The sequence below is a fragment of the Anneissia japonica genome, unplaced genomic scaffold (assembly GCF_011630105.1).
Source record: "Anneissia japonica isolate Jap-2015-1 unplaced genomic scaffold, ASM1163010v1 scaffold19111_len111038_cov115, whole genome shotgun sequence".
Taxonomy (NCBI): domain Eukaryota; kingdom Metazoa; phylum Echinodermata; class Crinoidea; order Comatulida; family Comatulidae; genus Anneissia; species Anneissia japonica.
In genome coordinates this window covers 95,330-107,084 of record NW_022688790.1, presented here as the reverse complement: position 1 = coordinate 107,084, position 11,755 = coordinate 95,330, and the positions used below count along the sequence as shown (strand labels likewise).

The following is an 11,755-nucleotide window of genomic DNA, read 5'->3' as shown; positions in this document are numbered from 1 at the left end:
TTTAGTGTGAAATGTGGCTCTCTTTGCAAGCACATCTAACATCTAAGGAAAGAAGAGCTTAGATTGGTACCAGATAAAATAATTTTGTTATCAACATTAATACATTATGCTAATTTTCATCTTTGTAAGCGCATGAGACCGTGCAAATTATTTCTGTGAAAGTCTTTTGAAGTGTGTAAAGCTCCATTTTATCCCATACATAGTCAAAACATTGGGGGGGATAAGCATTGGTGGGGGGGGGGAGATACAATTGACCACCCCCCCCCCCTTGTCAAATATTGGAGGGGGGGATATAACCCCCATCCCCACCGGGATCTACGCCTATGGTAATAAGAGAAATCCTTTTAACCTCCTATTGCCATGTGTATTTGCTTGATTTTTTTGTAGGCCTATTTGTTTTTGAAATTTAGCAATAAATATGAATGATTGAATACAGATTTTTAATATTACATGGGGAAAAGGGTGGTAACAAACACCTTTCTTAAATCTCCTCAGCACCCACCCCCCCTCCACCCCATCTTTAAAATATTCCAAAATACGTCTCATATCAACTCCCGAGATTTTCGTCAAATATTCTTCTTGTAGCCGCATGGTAAAATCAGTTGCACAACATCTCAAATAAACATTTTCCTCTTTTATATCCATTCCGTGTGTGTGTGTGGGTAGGTGTGTGTGTGTGTGTGTGTGTGAACCTTCGGATTTAAAGGTCATCCAGCGCTCTCTGACGTATCAGTTTTCTTTAAAAAGGTCATTCAACGCTCTCTCTGACGTATCAGTTTTCTTATTTGAAAGGGTCAAACGCTCTCTCTCACGTATCAGTTATCTTATTTTTATTATTATTTCTCGTTTTTGATCTGATTGGTCAACATCATCACTGGCCATCATTCTTGTAAATTAAACTAGTTCTCCGTGCTATAGTGACGTATCCATGAGTATTGAAGTGGGTGGGAAACTGACGATAGGGATGTAATGGGGGCGTAAAAAAGACTAAATTGGCGAGGAAGGCTCCATAATTGAGGGAATTGGAGTGAGGGTCGTGTGGTCCCAGCTCTTCCGTATATATCAACTGCAGACACTCTCGTCACACTGCCTGTTTAGAGTAGGGGAGGGGACGTTTTTTTAGAGGGGAAAAACGCCTTGAAGTATTTATTCGAGGAAGGCATTTATTAAAAATGAGGCTATAGAGGGTTCTTTTTTTAGAGGGGGACTTTTTTAGAGGGAGTAGTTTATTCAAATTTGGGTGTTTATTCAAGTAACTTCGGTATAATTATGTTTTTCAAGAACATGGTATGCGTCTATCAGACTCAACAAACTTTCACGCGCTAAAAACAATACCTGCAGAACGATTTTTAATGTCAACATTACTTTGTACATTTCTGTTAAAGTCGTCTATAGAATTGATTTGCCTGACGGGGGGATGGGGAAATGTCCCTAAGAGAGTCTTCATAACGAACGCCAAACAAAAAATCCCACCTAATCCCTGGAAGGTATGACTATGGATTTGAAAACCATATATAATCAGATTAATAGTTCAACAATACTAATTTGGTAGAGAGCGAAGGGGGAATATTGCTCACATCCTGGCTCCACTGGTACAACCCCTGCTAGTTTAACCAGGCACGTATAAACCTGCATAAAAAAAAACGCTCCCTCATATCAGATTGGCTAGCAACGCTGTCCTGAAACGAACGCCGATGCATACAGCACAATAACAATCATTCACTCATTCAATCTATCAATTTCAATTTTATTTAAAAACTTTTGCAAAAATAAAACCTAATTAACATGTAACTTACAATTAGATAGAAAGAAAAACCTCAATAGAAAAATATGGCAAAACATTCACATTAGAATACAAGTCTCAGATATCAAACAAATCAACATACTCAAATAATAATACAAATAATAATACAAATAATAATAATAATAATAATACAAATAATAATAATAATATTAATAATTAAATAAATAAATAGTAGTAATAAGCTAAGTGGTTGGTTGGCTGAGAGGTATTGTTCCTGCTTCTTGTGTTGAATACTTCTGTTCAAACGCAGCCAGCGTTATCATTGGAGAAAGAAAGCTCTGATCTTTAAATAATCCCCACATTCAAAGTTACGTGGGAAGAGCCTGGTTTCCTAGAAAATCGCTAAACTTTTCAGCGCAATCGTTGTACTAACAGTCCCCGACACAATCGGGAACGTTCTCCAATTCGACCAATCAGCATCACGGAAAGCTGTCATCGATAGCGTGTAGCGATTGTATGGATAGCAAGTTTAAGTACAACGTTTGTATTCGTATGTGCCCGTTATACGTTTGTAGTCTGGTTATGCCGGTCCCCAGGGGACAAGCTCAAATTTCTATCATCTTTATCCCGCTGAATGTATGTTTAGTTCAGGTACACTAAACAACGCCCTCAAACAAGTAACCAAACATTTCAATTAAATGAAGATATTCTTCTTCTTTCTTAAAAAAATATGACTTCAAAAAATAATTTTAAAAATCTTAAATTTTAAAAATGTTTAGCATTTCAGTATCAAAAATAGGTTATTTAAATCTTACAAGTTTACAAAATATACAATATATAAATATGAAATGAGAAAGTATTTACTAATACAGTATAATTACATTTATGTATTGTAATTATTGAGATATAAAAACAAATTATACCATAATTCATGTAAGCAAATTGCCTGTCCCAAAAAATGATTCTATCACAAGAATGTAATATATTTTATATATTATACCTTTATATTTACAAAACTATTCTAACTCATGTATTTCCTTATTTCAGGGGTTCTCAACTATATCATAATAGGGGCCAAAATAGTTAATTGAATAAATTTGAAGGGCCAGGGCTAGTGATGCACTGAGCATGTAGTGCCATCTGAGCGCCGCAGGTGTGGGGGGAGGGTGCCCCCCCACCAGATTTTTTGAAAATAATAAGCTGCTAGATACTCATTTTGACCTTTGAAAGTTCACCTTGTGTTTGGTAATGCAAAATTTTAAATTTTATATACCACACATTGGGTCATCAGTAATACAGTATCCGCAATATCCACGTGGAAATTTTGAACGAACGCCTACTCGTTTCCCGAACTCGGAGTCAGGCGTGAGCAAAACCTTTCAACAATAATGATGTTCTAGCTATAAATAGATTGAGGAACTACACAGAGTCATAATGCAACTATACACACATGTAGTAGAGCAGCACAAAAAAGAAGTTGGCGTGCTTAATTTCTTTCCTGTTTGCTGCAATAGTTCTTCCAATTTGATTGATTAAATCGCAGCAATTTGTGGGGCGGTATATAGGCCTAGTCGGCAAAACAGAAATCTAGGCACAAGCCTAATGGAAAATATTATATGTAATACGGTTTGTTCTCGAGGGATGCATAACGTGCACTCGCGGGCCGCCAGTTAAGAACCCCTGTCCCATATATATATATATATATACAGTATATTTATTTACATAATGTATAATAATTATATCACATCATTTAATTTCTATAGCATATCACATCTTCTGGTGTCATTATTTGCCCTATGATACACTGTGGCATTAACTCTATTAAGTGTTGTAAATGTAGTGGTGGGAGCAGCGGTGGTGCCAGAAATTTGCTGACGAGGAGTCCGACGTGTCCGTGCCAAAGGGCCTATGAAGCCTCGGTCGACGGCCTAGAATAAAAAAAGCATTTGATAGGGTTCAAGGGGAGAGTTTTTTTGGCTTAAAATGTGCTTTCAGATCAAACTATATAATAACGTTATTTGGACAGTCAAATTATATTTTTTTTAAATTTTTGATCTGACGACCTAGTCATTCGTCGGACCACAGAGGGTCCAGGCCTGTCTGAAGGGGAGACATATGCCCACCCTGCCCCCTGCTGGCACCACTGCTGGGTGGGGTCTCTGCTCTCCCTTAAGGGAGAGGGGAACTAGTCACTGGCCTAATCACTGTGATTGTCCTTCAAAATTGTGGTACTAATGTGTACCTTACAAATGTTCTTGAATTATTTTTGATGAGTTTCCTGGTAATACTTCTGAAGTTCTTTAGCCACAGCCTTCTTTCCAAGTTTTTTCAATGCATCACTCATCTTTACTAGGTGATTTACTTTGGCTTTTTGCCTTTCTCGCCACTTGACCAGCATTTCCAGACTTGAGTCCACAGTTGGTGGTGAAAAGTCCATCTCAATTCTTTGTATTTCCGCTTCCTTCAGACCAATGATGCTGCCAAAGGATTTCCAGTCCTTGCCAAGCTCCTCAGCAATAAATTGCATATCAATGTCTGCCAAGAATCCTAAAGGAAAGCAAAGACATCAATATCAAAACAGTTTCAGAAAATTGTACACTGAGTCCGCCATTACAGAGGTTGGTAACAAGCATGTCTATACATCATTTTATTGGGCGTATATCCAAACAGCGCCACCAATGTATACGGCAAAAAGAAAATGGAAGCATTTAAAAGAGATATTGAAAATGTACCATAGTGTCAATGTTTTGTTCCAATATGAAACATTCTAAAAATATATTTTTAAATAATAATGGAGAAGTTGACGGTGACTGAGTGGTAAATCAGGGGCTTTGCTAACTACAGCCTTAACATTGGTGCTGGATGGGTCACTCCTTGCCCAGGGTTCAGTTGGTAGAACCACGTCTTTTCATTTTCGATTTGTCTTCAGCACAATGAAGTTGTAAGTTATGGGTTATTCTACGTAACTTTACATGTACCATATCTCACTGATAATACCAACCTTTGTGTTTCGGGTGCACTTGATGTAATCGTCCACTAGCGAGTACTCTAACTGCTTTTAAACTGGATGGTTGATCTTCTGATACCTCTGAGCTGAAGAACTTGTTAGCAAGTTCTCTGAGTCCTTGCTCCTTCAAAGCTCTGCACATTATTTCAACTTGATTTGTCTCGTAATTCTGTTGTTTCCTCCATTCTGTAAGCATATCCATTATGCTCTCTGGCAATCGTCTCTTATCACTCCATATTTGTTGGATCCTGTTCCAACTGAGACCCAGTCTGACACCCAGTTGTTTCCACTCCATTCCCATGCCCTCAGCGATACGAAGCAGGTGCTTGTCTTCAAGATAACCAAGACGTTCATCTGAAGTGAAAGTAAAAGTAGGCTATACAATAAAATATGGTAATTGAAATAAAATAAATAATAATGTAAAAATAATAAAAGTAATACTGTAATAATAATAAAAATACTGTAATAATAATAGCAGCAATAATAATGAAAATAATAATAATTATTATAATAATAATTATAATAACAACAACACAATAACATTCAAGCATTTATATTAAAAACAGATAATTTCATGAGACACAAAATAGTAATAACATCTAAAAAAACTAACCTGGTGGCGCTGCTTCAGTATCATTGATACCTGCTCCTTGCATTGAAGAATCTACAACAAATAAAAATTGATAAAATAATAAATATAGAATTAAGTGACTAAAATGACTGCTGTCTATTTTGGATGAGAATCAAATCAATTGATATATCTATTTATAGCCTTTGTAGAAGCAGTTTGTGCATTGGTGTGACACTTAACAAAGAGTATAAATAGAACAAGAGAGCCAACTACGCTCATAGAGAGTGTAAAAAACGATACGCCCTACGCAGCTTGTGTAGGACGCCAACTAACGCTTGTAGGTGCTTTTTATTACCCAGTACTCCACCGCGCACAGTCTGTTTGTCTGTTTATCTGTTCTATACAAGACACAGTACTTTTGTTTTCTGCTTACTAAGTTCATAGTGGGCATACTTCTACTGCGCTGCACTGGGTAAATATAAAAAGAACAAACAACCGTCAGAGGGCGTCCTCCTTCTTGTTCTATTTATACTCGGTTTGGTCTTGGTTTTTTTTTTTTTTTCATGTTTTTGATACCAAATAAATCAAATCAAAACTGAGCAAAAGCAGTCCATGAGTGTCGTAAATCACCAAACATTTAGTTCAGTCCTCCGAACATTTTAATCCCTTCATTACTGGATAATGCTTTCAATAATGAAATAATGATTTGTAAAATTTAAATAATGTATACTGTATAATTAAAAAACAAAACAAAACATAATATGACAGTAAAGGACATCAAACACAACAACCAAGTTAAATTTGGGTAAAATTTATTACAGATTTGTATAATATAGAATAATTAAATGTTGAGGTTAATATAAACTTATTTTCAAGTAAATTTGTAGTTTACTTGTTTTATTTAGTAGAGGAATACAATAAGTTATGCTAAGATTATAGTGGTATTTTAGTTTGAGGAAAAGTAATGGATTCTACTTGTCAAGGTGTTGCATGATTTGGACCACCTCCCAACACGATGCTGAAAACCGTAGTCCCAATCAAAATTCACTGCTTTACCGAAATAAAAACCGTGTTGTATTTGTTTTACTACCTCACGAGTCACAAATATTAAACAACAAACTGTCTGTCCACATTAGCCATACTCCCAAAATGCAGGTCCAGATATTTGCAAGAGGGGGGAAGCAGGAAGGGGTAATGAAGGATAAAAAGGCACTCTTGTATTATACATGACATAAGTTTATATGACGTGGGGTACAGTCGTTTATCTTGTCACCCACCCATCTTTTGAAATACAGTACTTGAAAACCAAAAATAATATTAGATTAGCTAGAAAGTTATTCTCATTATTGAATCAGAATAAGTTGTCCTTAGTTTTTGTTATTTACCTGTCACTAGTTGCTTATTCTTGAACATCCTCTGAAGTTTGCCTGTGCTTATCAATTCCTTTCCACATGGAATACAGTCATTTTCCAGGCACTCCTCCAAATCATGGAAGTGCATTTCTGGCAAGCTTGTCCAGCACAGGGCACGGAACTTATAACGTGTGTGCTTCATTCCGGATGTCAGCACTTTCATCTCTTTCTTCAGAAAATCTAACACCTTGAATGTGGATTTTTAAAATAATTTAAAATTGAAATCATTACAAAAAAAAATTAGAAAAAAAATTGTATGTAATATAAGAAAAGCATAGGTTTCACAGTTTAAATTGTTAGATATTATGATTTAATTGACTTGATGCCCAATGATAAAATACAACAATTTAACAGATAATACACAGGGATGGATCCACAATTTTTCAAACAAAACTTTAAGAAAGAAAAAAATAATGCCACTAGAAATGCCAGCAAAAACGCTTTATGGTTTCAGGTTTTGAATTGTTAGATTTTATATGGTTTAATTGATTTGATGATGATACAATAGTGCTATTGTTTTTTGCTACCAAAATTATTGCTATTTATATCGTTACCGTCATTTCGTCATACTTAGCAGAATTTTTTACTTTATTATCAAAATTATTATTATTATTTAAAAAAATTATAAGTCCAATTAATGATTAATGGTGAGCTCCAAAGGCCATTCTCATTAAATAAAGTTCCAATAAAATATTAAAACAAGAAAACAGAAAATGCATTAGCTGTTCAGATCACAAAAGAGCATACTTGTATATTAAAAATTGCTAACAAATACAATTATTTTAATGAATTTATATCTATATAATCACCCAAGGACAGTAGTAAGGATATCTCTCATACACCTGTACCTGGATAAAATTTTTTTTTTAAATTTTTTTACTTATTCGGTATAAATACTTAGAAACAACAAAAATGCTGATAAACTCCAAGTTTACTATAGTAGTTGATAAACTCCAAGTTTACTATAGTCAAACAATTAAAGAATTCAAAATACAAATAGATAATAAATCTACTTATGTCTATGATTTCTAGGTAATATCACTAATAAAGAACATCATCATTGATCTGTGTAATTTTACAGCTGCTATTTCAATTGCAAGATTTCATTTATCAAACTAGATTACCTGCATGCAGACTCTAGGACTGGGTTCACCTGTTGATATCTTGGTACCATCCTCCTTAGTGATAGGCATTCGTAATATTTCCAGCTAAAATATAAACATAAAATCAATTAATAATTCAATCATGCATGCCAGAAAATATATTTATACAATGTATATTATAATAGTAAGTGAACAATCCAATCTTTTATTTACATTTATTGTAATTCAACTGGCAAGCTACTGTACTTGGCCACTTTTATTGTAAATCACTGGTGGCTCCAGAGAAAGTCTGTGTAGGGCCTCTGTGTAGGGCGATGCAAAATGGAAAGCTCTGAGCAGGGAGAGAAGTCAGGATGGTGTTTGAGATTTTTGTTTAGATATGCTTGGCCATGGTACATGCAATTTATATAGGAAAACAGCTGTTTTGGAGTACCTCTTTTTATTTATTTTTTTTTTTGTGGGCAGTGCCTTGGCCATGTGCCTATTGTAGGAATAAAGCAAGAAGCATTATCCCTTATTTGCTTTTCTCTCAGGTATTACTGTTAAAAAATGTTTTTATTCATTCAATACAACAATTTTAAAAAAACGTAAAAGAATGTAAAATGAAAATCAGTCATAGAAAAATACTACTGTATTAACATAATCACTCTTGTTGTGATTGACTTTGATTTTTTATTTTGAATTTCATTACCTATCACTCCAATAGTAAATAAATGACATCACTTATCATCTTACCTTCAATGAGGGCTTGTTATCAATGACTACTGGTCCTAAGCTGAGAGTGTGTTCACGTCCTAGGCGGATGTTTGCATAGTTGCTAAATAATTCCAGCATGGCTGTGTAGCCCATATCTTGTACCATTCCAATCAAGCTCACAACTAGAGGATGGAAGACACTATCAGGGATGAAATCCTCGGAGGCCATATAGATAGATACCATCTGAGCTGTATCAAGTTGAATAGACACATTGTCTTTGCTACGTTTCAATCGACAGGGTACAAAAAATGAGCGATGTTTGCTTTCCTGATTCTTGAGAAAAAACAAATAAATTTTAAAAAAAAATAGAAAATAACAGAAAAATGTACATATTATAGTTACCAGCTTTTTAAATAATCAAAAGTTTTGCAATCTAAATGGCATGTAAGGTAAAGTAAGATTAACACTTTTAAAATAATTTAAACTCTTTTTTTTCCCAAAAATAATTTGATGAATTTCATTTTACAATGAAAAGATGGAATAAGTCACCATTTAAGTCTGCATTTCTTTGCCTTTTAAACAAATTTACATTAATTTAATTTTTAATAGATTCTTATTAGGATTGATTGCACTGTATATTAAGTTAGTTAAGGGGCAGAGGTCAACTTATCATTAACTAGCTGGATGGCTGACTATCTGAACTCTGCAAGTATTTGCCAACAAAAAAAAAAAAAGAAAAGAAAAAAAGCAATACCTTGATCTGCTCACAGAGTAGTCCAAACTGCTTCATCAATTCCAAGAAGACTTCAAAACTAGATTCATCTTTGGCAAGCTCATCTCTCCAAAGATGTCTGACTAACTCTTCCTCAAGAATTCCTTCTTCATCAAGTTTATTCCATAGCTCAATCATTGTAGCCCACTGAAATCATTCGGACATGCAATTAATCACATTGTGTTTCAATGGTGTTTTGCGTCTGGAAATTTAATCAGAATGTCTTGGCCTACCTAATGTGCTATCATACTGATTGCTCAATACATTCCCAAATACTTGCAAATAAATGTCTCCAGTGATTCGTGTTGGAATCGAACCCACGACCTCCAGATAATAGCATGGTGTCATAACCACTAGACCACTAAGAGTGTGCTCAGTGACTAGTGTTGAATCAGATCTGCAAGTCAGCGGGTACTGCAATGCTATTTGAGAGATTTAATCAAAATGACGTTTGCCCTACTTGACTTATTATCGTACTAGTCCAGTCAAAAATCACCTTAACCATGGTATAAACTTTTACCTCTACGAAACTCAAACTGTAAGTCCTTTATATATTGAAAAGATATCTTGATGTTGTGTCGTGCAACAAGTGGGATTTAAGGAAAGAAAGCAAGTTTTATAACCAGATTTTAGCCACTTGTCACTGTCGATAGTTTACCTCGAGAAGTGACGTCACAAGGCTAAAATAACAAAATGTCATTTGCGTCTCTAAAAAACATATTAGCTAACTGATAAGCTTGCTAATAATAACCAGTATCACAATGACTTTTGATACAGTATAAGTACGTAAATATGACGATATATTTTTAATCATACAAATCTCTGAAAAAACTAAAGAATAAATATAAATTTTGTAGAGACGCAAATGGTGTATTTTAATTTACGACTGTGAAAGACATGTTGTGGCTTTATTTAGAAATTTTTTTTTGGTTAGACTGCCCGACGAGCTCGGCAGGTGGGGGGTGCTTGACTTGTTCGATGAGGGAGCTTAAGCCCCTTGCCCCCCACTGGTGCCGCTACTGTTATTAACTCACCTTTTCGCTGTCATGAGGTTCCACTACAGTGATAATTTTCTTCAAGATGTCAATCAGCTTCCGTGGGTTTGTTATCACCGTATGCTTCAGTAGTCTGTTGTTCTCAAAGTACAGAATGATTCCAAGATCATGTAAGTAGTTTAAGGTGTGGATGAGATTCTTTACAGAAATTCCGCATTTAGTGGCAACAGCACAGACCTAAATATATAAAAATGTAGAAAGTATAAAAATCTATTAAAAAAATAAATTTAAATATATATTAGATGACAAGATACACTCTAAGTAAATATATTAACTTCATTCAGGATGCATTATTCCATCATTAAGGCCAAACAAAATTAATTCTTTGTTTCACGTCGCACACATGAAAAAAAAAATATTGTTAAAATTTGCGGATTAAATATTCAAAAATACAACCTATGGCTATGCAAAATAAGCATATTTTTTTTAAACTTTTTGCCTTTGTTGGATGCTTACATGGATCCTAATCCTGGATACGCCCCTGTATATTAGGTTTCGTGGCCTTTTTGGGTACATGACCATAGTCAATATTTTATTCAAATACTTCTTTTAGAATTGAATAGCATATTTATAGTTGATTTTAACAGCTTTTGTTCTCTCTGGTACATGACTGAGGGCACTCCTGAGCCCCTTACCCCATCTCTTGTTGTGTGGAGTGGTCTATTCAGTACATGACATGGGATGCAACAAATTTTTGCATGGTTCCATCAGGCAATCAAATCTAATGTTTGCCCCTGAAATGTATATGGAATGTTGAAGATGCAACTATAACTTGATCGGTACTAAAATGGTGTTATCATATTCACAAGTACATGAATTTGTTTTTGACAAGAGAATAATAAAAATAGAGATATACAATAAAATGTGACAATTTAATACAAAACAAAATTGTCCATTAACTTTACACTGTTGGGATTATCTGCTTCAGCATTGAGCTGTAGAAAAAAAAACATTTCACATTGAATTTTTGAAGCTAGAATTGACGCGAGACAAAAAATAAAAAATAAAAAAATAAAAAAATCTCATTCCGCATTGAATATTTAAAGCCGGAATTGACATGAGACAAAAAAAAAAAAAAAGAGATAGTTGCAATCAACAAGTGTATTAAGTAAGATTCTATATTTATGTACCGCACATTATATTATATATTTTCTATATTAACTAATCAATGGTATCTTTTATTTTAACACATTTTCACTATTTTTTTATATTTAAGTGTATTTATAAATCGATATACAACAACATAATGAAAGCTTACCTCATCATGCGTCATGCGCAGTGCTGTCCTACCATTCTCCTGCAACATATGCTGGAGTTTAAGCCATTTCAGTGGGATGGTTTTAGGCATTGCTTTCAGAAATCCACCAACATCTTGTTTAAGTGTTGTCAGCATCT

At 34.5% G+C, this 11,755-nt stretch overlaps 1 protein-coding gene across 1 annotated transcript; it reads right to left on the bottom strand.

Annotated features, from left to right (window-relative positions):
* Positions 1-1,726: 1,726 nt before the first annotated feature.
* LOC117123655 lies at positions 1,727-11,753 on the bottom strand. Its single transcript, XM_033269658.1, has 9 exons — positions 11,619-11,753; positions 10,340-10,537; positions 9,288-9,452; positions 8,573-8,866; positions 7,859-7,942; positions 6,708-6,921; positions 5,365-5,415; positions 4,746-5,105; positions 1,727-4,291 (listed from the first exon to the last, which is right to left on the bottom strand). The coding sequence occupies exons 1-9, from the start codon at positions 11,751-11,753 to the stop codon at positions 4,005-4,007; spliced, it is 1,788 nt and encodes a 595-aa protein (XP_033125549.1). The 3' UTR covers positions 1,727-4,004.
* Between the last annotated feature and the right edge of the window lie 2 nt (positions 11,754-11,755).

Bases quoted from the DNA above. Each gene is read 5' to 3' on its own strand.
- LOC117123655 (XM_033269658.1), bottom strand. From the start codon at position 11,753: ATGCTGACAACACTTAAACAAGATGTTGGTGGATTTCTGAAAGCAATG. The intron at 8,867-9,287 runs GTATTGCTTTTT...TTTTTTCTCAAG, and splicing joins TACTCTGTGAGCAGATCAAG to AATCAGGAAAGCAAACATCG. The intron at 5,106-5,364 runs GTTAGTTTTTTT...CTTTCACTTCAG, and splicing joins TACTGAAGCAGCGCCACCAG to ATGAACGTCTTGGTTATCTT.